Source organism: Gouania willdenowi, chromosome 13 (genome assembly GCF_900634775.1).
Source record: "Gouania willdenowi chromosome 13, fGouWil2.1, whole genome shotgun sequence".
NCBI classification, from domain to species: domain Eukaryota; kingdom Metazoa; phylum Chordata; class Actinopteri; order Blenniiformes; family Gobiesocidae; genus Gouania; species Gouania willdenowi.
In genome coordinates this window covers 38,185,043-38,203,808 of record NC_041056.1, presented here as the reverse complement: position 1 = coordinate 38,203,808, position 18,766 = coordinate 38,185,043, and the positions used below count along the sequence as shown (strand labels likewise).

The window sequence follows — 18,766 nt, the reverse complement described above, 5'->3', positions numbered from 1 at the left end:
AGATCTGTCTCCATAGCTGTGTGCTGAACTTTGTTCGTTTTCATTGCATCATCAAAGCATAGCTACGTGTTAATTGGAAGTCTGACACAAGCACTGCTGTTTGCAGAGGTGTAAAGAGTACTGATATATCCTACTCAAGTAACAGTACTGCTACTTGATCAAAATTATACTCAAATACAAGTACAAGTAAGTCATACTTAAAATACTCAAGTACAAGTAAAAAGTAGCTCAATTAAATAGTACTCAAAGTAAAAGTTACTACGTTTATTTTTGGTATTAAATCTTGCCATGTTCCCTTACATACAGTAAACATCTCATGTATAAACTTAAAAAGGAAGAGACCAAATCTTGCACAAGTTAAACTTAGTTTATTTTCCACAACGGCATCTGTATAAAATAAAAGGTTTGTTAAAATGTTTTTTTTATGAAATGACACCAATAAATTCAATTAAAAATAAAAAACTTTTCAGGCTAAAGAACTTAGCTAAAAACTGAAAACAATCCAATGGTGTTTTGGTGCAGTGCATTACGTTTAATCTGATTGGTTCACTGTGATGTGATGCATTTCATTGTTTTGTGGTTATTTCATTTTTTGTTGTTTCACAAAAACAAAAAAATATTATTTACTCATTTATGGTTGGGTGTGGAAATGAAACAAATTACTTCTTAAAATTACTGATTTAGAAATTACTGATTTAGAAATATACTAAGTACCCATAAAAGCTACTCAATTACAGTAACATGAGTACTGTATCCGTTACTTTCACCTCTAGTAACATGTATTACATTGTCTCCAGATCCACTTCATCCTGCTGTTCAGCCGACAAGGAAAGCTGAGGCTACAGAAGTGGTACACCACCATAGCAGACCGGGAGAAGAAGAAGGTGATCCGTGACATGCTGATGCTAGTGTTGGCCCGACCGCCTCGCTCCTCCAACTTTATCCAGTGGAGAGACCTCAAAATCGTTTACAAGAGGTATATCTGCAACAAGGAAGACTGCTTCCAGGTTTAATGGTTAACCTGATTCCCCGGCAGGCTTTGTAAAGCACACAGAGCTCAGACGCACCCATTTTCACAATGAGATAATGAGACTGAGAAAGCACCAAAGTGTAGATAAACACACACAGTGACCCCGACCACTGAGTGCCTGCAAAACATTTCATTCTCACAGGATTAAACCAGATATGAGCAACTGGCGGCCCGGGGACCACAAAGTAAATGCACATTATCACCACAAAAACATATAAAAATGACGGAAAAATACACAAAATGACAACAAAAACACACAAAATACCAACAAACACATTCCAAATGACAGAAAGATGACACAATGACTTCAAAACATAAAAATACACAGAATGACTCCAAAAAACATAGAGGGCCTGTTCTACTAAGCTGGATTTCCTGCATTCCTGCCTTCCGGCTTTGTCTGCAGCAACATTGTTGTTTTTGGTCTAAATTATGGATTTTAAATCTTCATATTTTTAAAGAATTATTCCTCGATTATGACATAAGTTGCTCTACACAGTTTCTCTGTGATTGTGATTGGTCTGATGCTGCAATCTTCACCCATTTCACTAAAGCATGCCGCACGTTGTGTACGGCAGTACGGGGTTTGGTTAGGTGAAGCCTGCTAACGGAGAGATATCCCAGATATACTTATCCAGCTTCGTAGTACAGGCCCATAAAAACAACAACAGCATACAAGATGACAACAAAAATACGCAATATGAGAAAAACAATAAAATGCCAAGAACAGCCCTCAATATATTTCATTTGTTCTCAACACTATGTTTTTTAAATTAATTCTCATGAAAACAAAACAAAACTAGTGTTAATTTTAGTGTCATAATCAAAAAGTGCCTTTGGCCTAAAACAGAAACAGAAATATTCACATTATACGGTAATTGTCTGTTTGTATTTTATTTTTATTTTTGTAATTATTCCAGCATATATTACTAGTAAACCTGTGAAAAACCTTGATATGAGGGTGACCTTACTTTATTAACCTTGAAAAGAGCCAAATTCTGGTAGCATTTAAGGGCTGTCTTTATATCATGATGTATTGAGGTATATTTTTTTCACAGTGTCAGTGTGTTTTCAAACATTATAAGGTTTAATAATGACTTACAGACATTCACTGAACAAAATGAAAGCAGGTCAGGGCAAAATGTCTAAAACTATGTCAAAACAAAACTCACAAATGGGTAAATTACGTATATAAAGAAACTGCAGGAAATCCAATAATAACAGTAAAAAATAGGATATAGGAATGAGTGAATCCGCCCCTAAGTGTATAGAATACATTTTTATAGAGATGCAAAGGTGCCACCAATCAATGCTAATCAATCAGTTAACATGATGTTTGTCTTAAAGCTGCAGTATGTAGAATTGTGAGACTCGTCCCTTACCAGTATCAGGTTTTTGGTCTACCTTAGAAAAATGTGGAGGCGTAGAGTGCCCATGTGGGGGGGCGTGGCTGCAAAAATGACATCACTGCGTGCAGACCTCGCGGAATGCGTCAAGCATAAAACAGCCTTTACGCGGTTCTCTCCTACGCGTATTCTCCTGTCCAGGCTGCTGACACGCCCACCACGCGTAAAGAGCCAAGAAGCGAGTATGTGTGAATGAAGGCGGGCTGAAGAAAAGGAGGCGTGATGTCATTTTTTTGGGCTTTCTAGAAATCACGGAACATGGAGTTTTTCCAACGCTTGCAAATGTAATTGAGATCCATGAAAATGATAAAGTTCACTTTTAATTTGAAACGCCTTCATTGATAAACAATATAACAGGTTGATTTGATCAGATTATTGCAGTGTGACTGAGGATTGAACGCATTCTGTCTGAGTCATAGTTAAAATCTCTCTCCTTGATCATCATCATCATCATCATCATCATCATCATCATCATCATCATCATCATCATCATCGCTGTAAAGTGTGACCGAGTTAGATGAGCTGGAGATATGAGGAAATAACGTGGCAGCAGAGCGTCCTGCTTTAACACAGAGGGATGTTTGCAGTGAAACAGAACTATTGGCTTCCATAATACGCAGTATTAAATATACATTTTTTAAAGTGACCTGAGCTGAGCCTCATTAAAAAATGTGTGGGAACAGTTTCTGATCCATCCTCATCTGCATTTGACAGATTGTTTCACTCTGTAATGGATCAAACTGTGACTTTATGTTGAACATAGTATGAAAATAGTTGAATCACTGTGACCAACGTGGACAGAAGGCAGATTTGTAATTAATCGCGCAGCAGCAGCAGCTGAGAGATCACAGCTGCTGCTGTGTGATGCACAAGTCTGTGTGGTTTCAAGTTTAACTAAGTCCATATATCTAGTGCACTATAATGTTTCACCTTATCGGGGCGCTTCACTTATTCCAGGGTTAGAAGCGCTTAAGAGGAAAAGGACTTACGCACACCTGAGAATGCGCGTAAAGCCATATTTGAATGGGAACGCCCACATTTGAGGGATGCTCCATCTATAGTGCGTAACTGGGATGAAGGCGCGCAGTGACTGACTTAAGTACAGGGGATAATAGCACACAGCCAAAAACAGCGCCGCTGCGCAGCTTTTTGGACTTTCGCTCTTGGGAGAATAGAGCCCTAAATTAAATGGTTTTTAAGTGCTGCAGTGAAGCTCACGTTTACATCTGCCATGTTTTTTGCAAGTGCTTGGTCTGCATCCGATTTTAAAAAACGAATGCATGACGCTCTTGTGCGTGTAATGTTATGTTCATGTCCTGCATGGAAATGGCCAACTCTTCCACTCACTCACAGTCACAAGGCTGCGTTTAGGTTCTGAAAAATGGTACCGTTTGATTTTTTGTGAATCTGTATCAGGTAGTACCGAAGGAATTTGATCAGTACCTAAAAAACAACCTGAATTCATATGATTGGATCAGTGATCGTTTTTTTTAAAACTCACTGATTGTGATCGGCCCAAAAATCCTTATCGCGTAAAGCCTAGTTTGTACAGATCTCTCTCCTGGTCTGTTCAGGTCAGACTGCCCTAAGCAGGCCAGATACATCATACACATTTAACAAGGTCTCTGGCTGAGGATGCTCTGCTATGTTATGACTAATGCTATCAGCAAGATACAGTACATAATACTGAGAACCCTGAACAGCAGCAGACTCATTGAGACACACACATTGAAAGCTTGTTCACCACCGACTCCCAGACTGGTCTGTTCCCCCAAAACCCTTTGACCAAATAAACCTTGCATCTGCATTTGACAGGCCCTAAAGCTTGATTCTGTCTCTTTCATCCAAACTGCCCGTCAGACTCACACCACTCCGCATCCAGACTGCAAAATGAATTGCGTCTGTTCTCTCCGCCATGGATATGCTTCTTTTAAGTTTACATGCAATGTATCCCGTCTGGTATCCCTCTCCCTCTGACACCAGTAAGTGTGGCGAAGCCTGTACAGTCACAGAGGTCCGTGTGAACTCAAAGCGGACCTCTGTGCGCAGTGGGGTGAACAGGTAGATACTAGGTGGTGCTAAAGCACCTGCCTTTTGCCCACTGGACCAAGAAAGTGCCCTTTTAAAATTTTTTTTTTTTTTTTTTTGCGGCCCTTGCTTACATGATCATCTGTAAGTGCTCGTTGATTAAAAGCATGTGATAACGCCCCAATTAGTATTCCCTCCACCCCACCCGCACACACCTCTGTCAACGTGAACGCGCAGAGCGGACACAAACGGAGGAGCTGTAGCAGCAGACAGTGCACAGCTGCAGCCCGAAACACCCCCCCTCTCCTACCCACCAGCCAGGTAACACATAAATGAATGCATTTATTTGTCTCTGTTGTGAAGTAGCCTGTCTCAACGCCACACAGCTGGGCATAAATTAGCCGACCGCTCACCTGCTTAACAAGCTAGACGCTACCCAAAACCTATAATAGATATGACGTGATGATGTACACCGGTAGAGTTTATCATTGGTATCCTACAGCATGTGAATCTATCAGTATACTTACTTAAGATGAATATTTAGTAGGCTATTGTGTAGGTTTACATTAGGCTACATAATTAACACTTGCAGTAATTTATTAACTAAATGACAAACAGGCAATTCCCTGTTGCCTGCAGACAAAGTAGCCATGTGCCTTTTTGAAATATAACCAAACAGTCTTATTCATATTGTTGGTCTCTTTTTATTTACCAATTGCAGTATAATGCCTAGAATAGAGAGGGTAAGAAAGGAAAAAGAAAGGGAGCTACAGCAGGCAGCCCAGGGGAGCAGCTCTCTGCTCTCCTGAAAGCATCCACCAGCAGCAGAAAGGAGGAAGAGGAAGATGAAGACGACAGGTCAGAGTCAAGAGTCATGTTCACTGTTTAGGGCATTTTCAAACTCAGATTTTAAAGTTTAACTGTTCCTCTATTTTCACTGAAATATTTTAAAAGCTGCCCACATTTTATTTTAACTACACAAAGTGGTTTGGCTGTACTAAATTAGGCATTAAGCTGTTGTAGCTAATTATATTATTTTGTACCAACAAGTTATTTCTATGTTACAAGACTTGCAGTAATCGTGTATTTACCTTAATAGACTGTATTCAACCTTAAAAACAGGCTATTACTAAAACTGTTATCATTCTATTCTAGGCAGCTACAGCAGGAAAGCAGTAGGCCATCTACCAGCAAAGAAGATGAGAGAGATGAATCTCCAGATTCATCTCCAGATAAATCAGAGTCCATAGCAGCACCAAGTCTATGCACAGTTACACAATCAGAAGTGACGTCTGATGACCAGAATGAGGGAGAACAAGAAAGGCATGATGTAGCAGCTGTATGTGAAAGAGATGAGACAATTAAATAGATAGCAGCTATCCAACAGCTGGCCATAGAGAAAGATATCCAGGTAAATCATAGTGAGGTCATCAGACTCTTTAAAGACATGGCACCAAGGAGGATGCTGCTTTAGATAGTGGTAACGCTCACTCTTCACTCCTCACTTCAAAATGACACTTTGTACAGTTATTTTGTTCTGACAGGGGAAAAGAGTACACTAATCTATCACTGTAACTTGTAACTTGCTTAAAACCTCTCCATGTGCGTTCATTCTAAAGAAATAAAACTATAGTGATTGACTGATCAGTGTTATAGTGTGAAACTGTACCAGTTCAAAGGTCAAATTAATTTTATTAAGATATTGACATCATTATGCAATTACATTCAACATGTGCCTGTAATGTTTATTCATTTTTTTAAATCTCACACTGCTATAATAAGGCAGCCATCAGTTCTACATGCCGCATAAAGTGCCCTGTTTTTTCACTGAGCACCTGCACCCCAAAATGTCTGTGTACGCCACTGTCTGTGCGTTTGTTTCACTCAAGCATGTTTGGTCCTTTAAACTGTTGCTTCTCCACGTGGGTCTTCCTTTTTCTGCTTGCTTTGCCGTGTAACCTTTGTGCTTTATGCTGCGATAATGACTTCTGCTGGATTGTCCATCAATACACTTTTACCACAGTGGACGAGAGCACACATCAACTTCAGTCAAGCAGCTAATAGTAACGCTCCAAAAAAGTGCATTGAATACATTCATATGGATTTTTGACGAAATTAAGTCAAAAACAAATCTACATATTGCAGCTTCAGGTTAGGAGGCTTTAAAATAGCAACTCTCGACATATCTCATGTTAAACTCATACATTTAAAGACTGTTTTATATGGAAAGGAACTTATGCACATTTCTGCGTCCTTCCTGCAGGTATGCCAGCCTTTATTTCTGTGCTGGTCTGGAGAACCAGGACAATGAACTGCTTGCTCTGGAGGTGCTGCACAGATACGTGGAGCTGTTGGATAAATACTTTGGCAATGTACGTGAATGTTCCACACACTACCGTAGCTCGGATGAAAACAAATGTTGGGTATTTGTTTTGGACATGGTGTTAATTTCCAACAAACACAAGGAGAACATGCAAACTCATGCATTGAAAAATCCCAGGTCTCTGCTGGGATTTGAAACTAGGGCTGCAGTCTTCCTGTGAAGCAGAATACTTCCATAAAGTCAACAAAATGATGGTCCATTGTTCTATAAATCTGTGATAACCACATTTATTTATTTATCTGAATAACAGCCACTGTTATCTAGAAAGTTTATTATTATTTGCACCAACTATTGTCATTTTAAAGATGTAAATCTTTGTTTTAATCAGAAATAAAATGGGCTAAAAGTGACAAATAATAGTGGAAAAGGTGGTGAAATGGGATTTTAAAAACCACTGAAATTGGTTAAAAATTGCAAAATATGGTGGCCAAAAAAATGGACAGAAAAAGTGTTAAAAAAAGGGTTCAAAGTGTCAATATTGGCGTAAAAGTGGCAGAAATTATGTAATTTAAAAAGTAGGAGCAATTAGTTTAAACTGGCAAATAATTGCCATGACAAATCGTGAATTTGGTTAAATTAGCAAAAATAAGAATGAAATATGTTGAAAAGAGGTTAAGTGTCAATAATGGGTCAACATATGACATTACGCAGGGAAAAGTGGTGGAAAGTGGTGGTTTTATAAGTGCTGAAAATGTCTTCAAAGTAGAAAAAATGTGCAGAAAATGCATTTGAATTTGATGGTGAAGTGGCAGAAATAGGAGTACTGTAGCAAAAACGCATTAAAATGAGCAAAAATATGGCAAGAAAAAGTGATGAAAAACGCTTAAAATACGTCAAGTTTGGTGTAGTTGCAAATTGTTCCGAAAATATTCTCAGTTTCTTCAAGTCATCTGGCTACCCCATCCCAGTGTCTCGCGACCCCACATGGGGTCCTGACCCCAAGATTGAGTAGCTCTCGATTTAGGTGCAAGTTCGAGCTATAAGACTCAGTGACTCCCTCTGGTGTCTGACCTCTGCTACTGCTTCCAACGCAATGACGCCTTTTTAAAAAAATATTTTTATATGACTTCTAATCCAAGACACAGCAACATTTTCATTGATAAAACAATCATCAGACTTCTGCTCTCATGAATCAGCAAACATACAGCCAGCACTCCCAGGCTTTTTACTTACAGCAGCCCCAGTGTGTGTACAGAACTGGGGGAGAACCCATTCTCTTACTCATCAGCTGTTTTAAAGTTTTATTTCGTTTTGGCATTTTAAGAAACTGTTAAGAAATTAAAAAATGTACAGTCAACCTGTTCCTATTTTAGTATTTCTATCTGCTCTGTCAAAAACTCAACATGTTTATAACTCTTAAATGGTATATGATTTAAACTATATATGTATTGTCCAAAAAGATTCTCTCTTGTAAGTCAGATCTCGTGGATTCATTAGGACTTACTAACCCAATGTTTTTCAATCTTGGGGTCGTGACCTTATGTGTGGTCGCCTGGAATTCAAATGGGGTCCCCTGAAATGTCTAGTAATTGAAAAAAGATAAAATAAAAAATACTGATTAAAATCATATTTTTGTAATTTTTTTAGATTATTATTCTTTTTCAAACTAAAACACCGCACACAATGTTAAACAACTGTAATCTTTATGTTTACTTTCTCAAATATGAATCTAGTTTAGAAAAATAAAATAAAATAAAATAAAATAAAATTATATATATATATATATATATATATATATATATAGTTAATTAAATAATTAAATAAAAAGAAAATAATGGTTTTATAGTTGTTTTTTAAATTATTACAACACCACACACAATCCTAAACAACTGTATTATATGCTTTCATTTCCTCAAATATGAAATAATGCTAAAGCACCTGCCCTTTGCCCCCTGGACCAAGCAAGTGCCCTTTTACAAGCAGTTTTTTTTTTTTTGCGGCCCTTGCTTACATGATCATCTGTAAGTGCTCGTTGATTAAAAGCATGTGATAACGCCCCATTTAGTATTCCCTTCACCCCCACCCCACCTGCACACACCTCTGTCAACGTGAACGCGCAGAGCAGACACAAACGGAGGAGCTGTAGCAGCAGACAGTGCACAGCTGCAGCCCGAAACACCCCCCCTTCCTACCCACCAGCCAGGTAACACATAAATGAATGCATTTATTTGTCTCTGTTGTGAAGTAGCCTGTCTCAACGCCACACAGCTGGGCATAAATTAGCCGACCGCTCACCTGCTTAACAAGCTAGACGCTACCCAAAATCTATAATAGATATGACGTGATGATGTAAGGCAAGGCAAGGCAAGGCAAATTTATTTATATAGCGCATTTCATACTCAAGGCAACTCAATGTGCTTTACATGATAAAACATTCAATTGTTTAAAATCAATAAGAACATTTAAATCAATAAGAACATTTAAAATCATCAGTAAAATCAATTAAAATCATCAGTAAAATCATCATTACATCAACAACATGACAAAAAATCTCTCTCTCAATCATATGCAGTAGAGAAAAAAAGTGCCTTTAACTTTGATTTAAAAATGTTCACATTGGATGCTGACTTCAGCTCCGCTGGCAGTTTGTTCCACTTCTTTGCAGCATAACAACTAAAAGCAGCATCACCATGTTTACTGTGAACTCTGGGCTCCACTATCTGATCTGTGTCCATAGATCTGAGAGACCTGCTGGGTTCATACCTGACTAACATGTCACTGATGTATTCTGGACCAAACCCATTCACAGATTTATACACCAGCAGCAGAACTTTAAAGTCTATTCTGAGGCTGACTGGGAGCCAGTGTAAAGACTTTAAAACTGGAGTAATGTGCTCTGACCTCTTTGTTCTGGTTAAGACCCGAGCTGCAGCGTTCTGAACCAGCTGTAGCTGTTTGATGTACACCGGTAGAGTTTATCATTGGTATCCTACAGCATGTGAATCTATCAGTATACTTACTCAAGATGAATATTTAGTAGGCTATTGTGTAGGTTTACATTAGGCTACATAATTAACACTTGCAGTAATTTATTAGCTAAATGACAAACAGGCAATTCCCTGTTGCCTGCAGACAAAGTAGCCATGTGCCTTTTTGAAATATAACCAAACAGTCTTATTCATATTGTTGGTCTCTTTTTATTTACCAATTGCAGTATAATGCCTAGAATAGAGAGGGTAAGAAAGGAAAAAGAAAGAGAGCTACAGCAGGCAGCCCAGGGGAGCAGCTCTCTGCTCTCCTGAAAGCATCCACCAGCAGCAGAAAGGAGGAAGAGGAAGATGAAGACGACAGGTCAGAGTCAAGAGTCATGTTCACTGTTTAGGGCATTTTCAAACTCAGATTTTAAAGTTTAACTGTTCCTCTATTTTCACTGAAATATTTTAAAAGCTGCCCACATTTTATTTTAACTACACAAAGTGGTTTGGCTGTACTAAATTAGGCATTAAGCTGTTGTAGCTAATTATATTATTTTGTACCAAGTTATTTCTATGTTACAAGACTTACAGTAATCGTGTATTTACCATAATAGACTGTATTCAACCTGAGGGACCGGAGAGGGTCCCATTCCTCTCTCTAACACTCCCTCTATGTCTGCTTCTTCCCTTGTGTGTTTGCTCCTGTACTCCTTCTGGCTTTTGTCTTGCAGGTCCGTGGGATCCTCAGTGTGGAGTTACAGAGTCTCAACAACTCTGTCTCCACCCTTTTCTCTGCACACACCCAACACAGCATAACGTGGATGGCTGTTCATCATAGGAGTGGGATCCACACAAGGTTCCTGCTGCTTAACAGAAGGTTTTCCTTGCCGCCATGATGAATTCATGTTGGGTGTGGGATACATATGTATGTGTATATACGTATATATGCATATGTGTGTATCCATAAAATGAAGAGTCCGTCCCTAAGACTGCTCTACTGTAAAGTGCCTTGAGATACCATTGGTTATGATTTGGCGCTATACAAATAAAGATTGATTGATTAAAGATTGATTGATTAATAACAGGCTATTACTAAAACTGTTATCATTCTATTCTAGGCAGCTACAGCAGGAAAGCAGTAGGCCATCTACCAGCAAAGAAGATGAGAGAGATGAATCTCCAGATTCATCTCCAGATAAATCAGAGTCCATAGCAGCACCAAGTCTATGCACAGTTACACAATCAGAAGTGATGTCTGATGACCAGAATGAGGGAGAACAAGAAAGGCATGATGTAGCAGCTGTATGTGAAAGAGATGAGACAATTAAATAGATAGCAGCTATCCAACAGCTGGCCATAGAGAAAGATATCCAGGTAAATCATAGTGAGGTCATCAGACTCTTTAAAGACATGGCACCAAGGAGGATGCTGCTTTAGATAGTGGTAACGCTCACTCTTCACTCCTCACTTCAAAATGACACTTTGTACAGTTATTTTGTTCTGACAGGGGAAAAGAGTACACTAATCTATCACTGTAACTTGTAACTTGCTTAAAACCTCTCCATGTGCGTTCATTCTAAAGAAATAAAACTATAGTGATTGACTGATCAGTGTTATAGTGTGAAACTGTACCAGTTCAAAGGTCAAATTAATTTTATTAAGATATTGACAAAATTATGCAATTACATTCAACATGTGCCTGTAATGTTTATTCATTTTTTAAATCTCACACTGCTATAATAAGGCAGCCATCAGTTCTACATGCCGCATAAAGTGCCCTTATTTTTCACTGAGCACCTGCCCCCCAAAATGTCTGTGTACGCCACTGAGTATGAAAATAAATGAGCTGGCACATCTTGTCACTATAGTGCTGTTTGTAACACTATATCACAAACAAAATAATTTAAAAAAAAACAAAAAAAAAAAAAAACCTCCGGGGTTGCCAGAAATTAGTGATATCAAAATGGGGTCACGACCCAAAAAAAGTTTGGGATTCACTGTACAAACCTGTATAAAATAAAGGTTATAAATACATGAATAAATGAATAAAAATATCCCTGTGTTCTGTCAGGTCTGTGAGTTGGACATCATTTTTAACTTTGAGAAGGCTTACTTCATCCTGGACGAGTTCCTGATGGGGGGAGAAGTCCTGGAAACCTCCAAAGTGGCTGTGGGGGGGTGTCTGGAGGACGCCGACACATTACAAGAGGTGCAGAAAAATGTACACTCACGCACGCACACACGCGCACGCACGCACACACACACACACACACACACACACACACACACACACACACACACACACACACACACACACACACACACACACACACACACACACACACACACACACACACACACACACACACACACACACACACACACACACACACACACACTGTCACCTCTAGGTCTCTGCCAATGATCACATTTAAAGATGCTCACAGGTTTTCCAAAACAGTTAATTGTTTGATGTTAATAAAATCATCACCATTACATTAGTTATGTTTCCTTTAATAACAATGAGCTTAATGTGTTTTCTTCTCTGCTCTTTTTACAGACTATGGACGAATACATGAACAAACCTGCCTACTGAGCCACTGAGGGAGGGGTCGCTTATTTTAAACTTAAAGACTGTACTTGTTTGTTTATTTTTTCCATTTGTGTTTTTATGTTTGTATTTATTCAAATCAGGGATATTTGATGATGTCTTGAATGAAATTATATTTGAAGTAAATGGAGAAACACTGCACAGTAGGGAAAAATAAAGTCAATGCTTTATTTACCGCAGTTATGTCACATAAAAGCACATTTAAAAGAGAGATAGCAAAACACAAACAAATCGAGGAGATTCACCACATTTCTGTGTGTGTGTGTGCGTGCATGCGTGTGTGTGTGTTAGTGTGGAAGGTTGGTGAAACACTGAGAAAAGTCATCAAAGAGCTGTTTAAACACCCACCATTCTGCTAACAAATAAGAGGTTTTTTCAATTTACAAATGCATGTTTTTTTTTCTTTCCTTAAAATACTTTATTTTCACCGTTTGCTTTTTTTTTAAAACTATATTTATGTATTTGTATCTACAGCCTTCTTCACATTCATTCATTGGTCTTGGTTTCACTTTCATCTGTTTCTGGGTTCAGGTAGCTGAGCAACTTCATCACTGTCTCGTTCTCAAAGCCTTCCACTTGTGTGTCGTCGTCGTCCCGCTCCTCGTCCTCCGTCTGTCTCTTTTCACTCAGGCTTTGATCAGAGTCCATTTCCTCCAAATATTCCTCCATGGCCTTCTCCAAGGAGCTGGCCATGCTCTGGCCGACCTCGTCCCTCTTCTGGCTCACCCTATAACTGCTGTAAGCTGGTTTGGGATACTTGGCCAGCATCTGAGCTGCGACGTATGCCTTCAGCTCATCCTGGTCAGCGTTGTCGTCATAGTCGTTCCTGAGAGTGCTGGGGAGGCGACTTTGTGTGGGAGTGGATTTCCCCAGACGGCCTGTGATGTGAGTGCGAAGGAGTCGTGACGGCGAGCTAGTGAACAGCCTGTGTTTTCTGACAGGAGCTGCTGCCTCGTTGGTGCCTCCCAGGCCCAGAATCTGCAGGATCTTTTCTCTCCTCAGCTCGTCTGAGGTCTTCTGCACATAAGGCAGACGTCTGTTGTAATACTCCACCTCGGGGAAGGTCTGGACCTTCTTTGAGGATGATTGCCAAAGCTTGTTTCCTGCGCGCGGTATAAACTGCTGGCTCTTTCTTAGCTTGCTCTGACGCATCTTGTCCTCGTTTCTAAGCATTTCAATCAAGTCTTCGGGTCGGATCTGGTACTTTTGGGAGATGTGAAAAAGCTGGCGGATCACTCCAGGGTTGACTCTTCTTTCGGTCCTCTTCATCTCCTGCTCCTCTTCCTCAACTTGGCGTTTTTGCTCCTCCGCTTCTGTTTTCTCCAATACTTTCAGTAAATAATAGTCCACCAAGTTGGCCATGTCATCTGGATCCTTCGACCTTTTCACTGAGTATCTTTCATCTTCCTCCTCCTCATCCTCCTCATCAGCTTCCTTGCCGTTGTCGTCCATATAATCGAGCCCTCGGTTGACCTCTTGTTTGTCGTCGCTCTCCTCGTTTTCGTCCTCTTCGTCCCAGTCTGTCACATCCTCATTCACGTCATCATACGCCACGTTTCTCACATCAAACATGTCGTTTTCTTCTTCCTCATCCTCATCCTCCTCTTGGCGTCTTTGTAAAGTCTTTGCGCTGGTCAATTTGTCCAGTTCATCAAAGATAGACTGAAACGTAGCCAGATTCTGAGGCGTGTACTTCTCCTCCACGTTCTCGTTTGTGCGTTTGAAGGGGTTTCGCTCTGGTGCTTTCTCATCTTCCTCATCGCCCTCACCCTCACCCTCCTCATCCTCAAACATAAGTGGTAGCTTTTTGTGAGGCTTGATGCTGTGTTTATCCTGCTCTTCCTTGGCCGCTGACTTCGGAGCCATTTTCGAGGGCTGCTCAGTCTGCTGGAGCGCGCTGAGCACAGCCTGCAGCAGGTCCTCACTCTTCTCCTCCCCCCCTTCCTCCTGCTCCTCATCCTCCCCGTGCATCGAATCAGAAGTCAGCCTGAGAGTGACGGGAGGCGTTCCAGCGTCACCCACACGGCTATGGTCAGAGTCCAGGCCAGTCCTCTGATGTAGACTCTCGATGTATTTCAAAGCTTTCAGCATGTCTGCATTGGGAGAATTGTAGATGTTTCCTCTCTGGGCATCTGAGTCACTTCCCCGCAGTCTGTGCGCTCTGAGCGACGCCCCATGCACGCCCGTGCAGCTGAGGAGAAGAAAGATGGCAAAGCAGGCGAGCAGAGGTTTGCCAGATGTGGAGATCCGAAGGATTGAAGACATGATGACGCCTGAGGAAAAGAGACCATCTAGTCATCTTTGACCTTTACACACTGAGCTAAAAGCTTCTCAATATCTACTCTTTATGCATACAATGACATCATTGACATGCCGATGTGTTTCATCACAAAGCAAATCTGTTTTTTGTTTTTTTATCACTTATTTCATGCAGGGTTGGGGTCAATTATACTTGTAATCATGAATTGATAATTACAATTATGACATAATTATAAATGTATTTGTAATTGAAAAAACCTGTTGCTTTTGTAATCGTAATTGACCCACACCAAAATATTTATGTCAATATTTTTCATTGATTAGGAAGCCTAACAAGGCAACCAAGAGATGAGAAACAAATTAGATGATAGATAATATTTTAGTGTATTTTACAGCTGATTTAAGACATGGGCCGTTATCATCGTTCATGGGGTTATTTATTTCAGGTTCAGTAATTGTGATTATTTGACTTCAGTAATTGAGAATGTAATTGTAATTGACTTTCAGGGGAGTAATCATTGTAAATTTAATTGTAATTGGAAAAAATTCCAATCACCGTAATCGTAGTTTAGTTGTAATCAAACATGAATAATTGTGAACATAAATGTAAATGACTTTCAGGGGAAAAATAATCATTGTCTTTTGAATTGTAACTGGAAAAAATGCCGGTCACTGTAATCGTTATTTAGTTGTAATCAAACATGAATAATTGTAATTGAAAAATGTAATTGACCCCAACCCTGGTTACATGCATCATCCTACTACAACATGCATGCATAATTTCAAAAAATAAACAGTGAACAACAGCCAAACAAGCACTAATGCATGTTTAGATGAAGATGATGAAGAGTCTTCCTCCTGTTGCTGCTCTCCCAGTGTTCTCCACCCACTGTCTGTTTGCAGCAGCCCTATAACAGCGCTATTCAAATCTCATTAGACCTCAAATTGCTGTTCTCCGTGAGTCACGGCCCCGTTGTCATGGTAACCCGGTATGGTGGACGTTCCCATGGAAGCCCCCTTTAAAAGCTATGATTATTAATGTTTGGAGACTTATCCCTCCAACCCTTTAGCATTTAAACATTAGCGCTCTAAAAGAAAAACAGTCCACTATTCATTTGGATTCACTTCGTGCCTGATTGGATTTTTCAATCCATCAATCAAAGGTGTGTTGTTTTTCTTTTTCCTACTCGTTTTACGCCTCATTTTAGACTGTTTAAACCACTACAGCAAATTTTCTAATGTTTTTAGTCCCAAAAAATAAATCAAAAAAATACAAAAACAGTTTTAAAATAAATGTTTTGAGTGAAAATAAGAACAAAGAGAACAAAGAGCGGAAAACGTTCATTTGTCTGCTCACATCTTCATTCACTGACTAGCATCAGTCTCATCACCATCACGCATTCTTACCTGGGTGTCAGTTGCTGTCCGTGTGCGTGCTCCTCAGTGGACCGAGCATGTCTGTGCCTCGCGCTCTGGGTTCAGCACCGCGGACAGCTCCGCGTGCGTTCAGAGCAACCACGTGACTCGTGCGTCACAGCGCGAGGTGTGTGTGTGTGTGTGTGTGTGTGTGCGTGTGTGTGTGTGTGTGTGTGTGTGTGTGTGTGTGTGTGTGTGCGTGTGTGTGTGCGTGTGTGTTACGTGCAGAATAACAGCTCTATATTTAGAGGGTCCCTGTGACGTCAGCACACACATCTCTTATTTGATTTAGTACCGACAGTGAATTAGTAAATGACAGAATGTAAAGTGTCCATGTTGATTCAGCTTGTTTCAAATGTCACAGAACAGGAAGTGTTTCTGAACAACTGTATATAACTACTGGGGGATGACGTCACAGATTTACTGCTGGTGATTTCCAGTTGCTATAGCTGGAGTCTGTTGTGTCTGTGATGCTGTTGTGTCTGTATGTCTGTGATGCAGCTCAAATGGTTGTAGGCTCGGTCCTCTTATGACTCACATACAGACTCTGCCAAAGAAGGTGTGTGTGTGTGTGTGTGTGTGTGTGTGTGTGTTTATATCTGTGTTTTTATGTGTGCGTTTATGTGTGAGTGCATCCAGAGAAAGCCACTGCCTTTGTGTGTTTTCGATGCTGCTCTGCTTTTAGGCTGCTTGCCAGGTTTGTGTGTGTGTGCATTATGTTTTGCTTGTAGTTTCATTCATGAATTGTCTTTTTGCCTTCAAGTTCAGTTATGTGTGTAGGCTTCTTTTTCCCCAGTTATGTTTTATTGGTCATTTATGAACATTTTACCACCACAGAACTGAAGAAAAATGAAATTCAGCCATTTTACAGTACATTTAAGTCATCTTCATTTATATTCCTTTATCTCTTACACTGTTCCAGCCTATCTTCTTTTGTTTCTATCTAAATCAACAATATATACAAAACTGAAGCATGCAGTGGAATTTAAGTCTTAGACCAGATATGAATATATTTGTGATGCGGTTGGAGGAGGTAAATCCCTGTTTACTACTTAATCAGTCACACAAATTAAAACTCAAGCTGAAAAGCAATCGTTTGTTATCTAAATGTGTTCTTTAAATGCTTAGCCATGAAGTTTGAGGTGAGAATACCCTTCAAAATAAAAGCAACAGGTTTCTCTACTGTCTTTGCAGCATCTAGGGGAGAAAAAACCTGGACAAAGGAGCTGAATTTACACTCGCTCAGTCTAATTACACACTAGTTTGAGAATGGCACAGAGTCCACAAGCATGTGTGGATGTGGATACGTCTTGAGTTGTCTGGCTAATTGCTTGCGGTAGCATTCTTTGCAATGTTACCGGTAAACAGAAAGCAATTCTAGATCAGTTCCATCCACTCCCATCTTCCACCGACTCTTCAGGTCAAATGACAAGCTTCCTGCAGACAATTAGCAATTACAGAGTTTTGTGACGAGTTCCACCAGCGCTTCCTTTGCTACAGCCTTTGTTGTGTTTATTCAAAAGCATCGTCGGTGTAATAAAATGAGAGGAACATTTGAGAAGAAAGAAAGTTTTACTTCAAGTTTTATGATTCCTCATTCATGCCTTAAAAATGTAAAGTTTGTCTGCTGCTGAAAGTTTTTAAAAAGAAGGTCCAAAGATCATGTTGTAGATAGCAGTTTTGCTATCTAATTTGCTATAATTTCTATGGTTTATTTTACAATAACACAGACTGAGAACAATTGTGTGAGGTGAATTTTTAAATTGAAAATATATATATGCAAAAAAACATTTTGTTTATATATGTGCTAGAATTAAAAAAAACAAACACTAGCACATACATAAAAATGTAAAATCCCTACTGACCATTACTGAGGTTGTGCAAAAGTTGTATTTATTTCCACCATGAGTATAAAAACTCCCAGAGAAGACACTCCAACTGGCAAAGTCCTATTGGACCTAGCGCAAGAGAGACTGGCTGAGTTCTATAACAGGAACCAGGATGAGATCAACATCTTTAAAAACTGTACGATTGCATCAACTTCCTATTTGTTATTATCTTGTATAAATCTCAAATCACGTTCTCTCCATGGATTGAAGATTCTGGTGGAGGAGGAAGAAAAAGTGAAGAATCTCACTTCAGAGTCAACCCAGGAAAGACTTGAAGCTGCATTACTAATAGACTAATAGTGATTTAAGTGACAGGAGGCAAACTGTGTAAATGGTAAATGGACTTGATTTATATAGCGCTTTATAACCACACTGAAGCAGTCTCAAAGCGCTTTACATATCAGCTCATTCACCCAATCACTCTCACATTCACACACCAGTGGGACAGGACTGCCATGCAAGGCGCTAGTCGACCACTGGGAGCAACTTAGGGTTCAGTGTCTTGCCCAAGGACACTTCGACACATAGTCAGGTACTGGGATAGAACCCCCAACCTCTCTATCAGAAGACAACCCTCTACCACCTGAGCCACAGTCACCCAGTGTAATTTAATGGGAGCTATTCAGATCTAAAGCTTGTGAAACAGGGAGTGCCTCAGGGAAGTTGTCTTAAACCACTTCAATTTACAATTTTTACAAATGATCTTCCATCTGTTTTAGGCCAGGCTAGTATTTTGTATGCAGATGACTCAACCTTATATCTGTCAGATATAAATATTAATATTGTAAATTATCATGTACAGAGAGAATTAAAGTTGTTGGTAAACTGG

The 18,766-nt window shown here is 39.7% G+C and overlaps 2 protein-coding genes across 3 annotated transcripts in view; one reads left to right on the top strand and one right to left on the bottom strand.

Moving 5' to 3' along the window:
* The window catches only part of ap1s3a (adaptor related protein complex 1 subunit sigma 3a), a 13,101-nt gene extending 556 nt beyond the window's left edge, over positions 1–12,545 (top strand). Inside the window, exons 2-5 of one of the 2 annotated variants that reach the window (XM_028464704.1) lie at positions 798–976; positions 6,728–6,836; positions 11,834–11,971; positions 12,323–12,545. In XM_028464704.1, coding sequence (XP_028320505.1) covers positions 798–976; positions 6,728–6,836; positions 11,834–11,971; positions 12,323–12,358 — 462 coding nt within the window. In that variant the 3' untranslated portion in view covers positions 12,359–12,545. Of the gene's footprint in view, positions 1–797; positions 977–6,727; positions 6,837–11,833; positions 11,984–12,322 lie in introns of both variants that reach the window. The other variant, XM_028464703.1, reaches the window with a different exon arrangement.
* On the bottom strand, positions 12,518–16,180 carry scg2a (secretogranin II a). Its single transcript, XM_028464702.1, has 2 exons — positions 16,040–16,180; positions 12,518–14,646 (listed from the first exon to the last, which is right to left on the bottom strand). The coding sequence occupies exon 2, from the start codon at positions 14,636–14,638 to the stop codon at positions 12,860–12,862; it is 1,779 nt and encodes a 592-aa protein (XP_028320503.1). The 5' UTR covers positions 14,639–14,646; positions 16,040–16,180; the 3' UTR covers positions 12,518–12,859.
* Between the last annotated feature and the right edge of the window lie 2,586 nt (positions 16,181–18,766).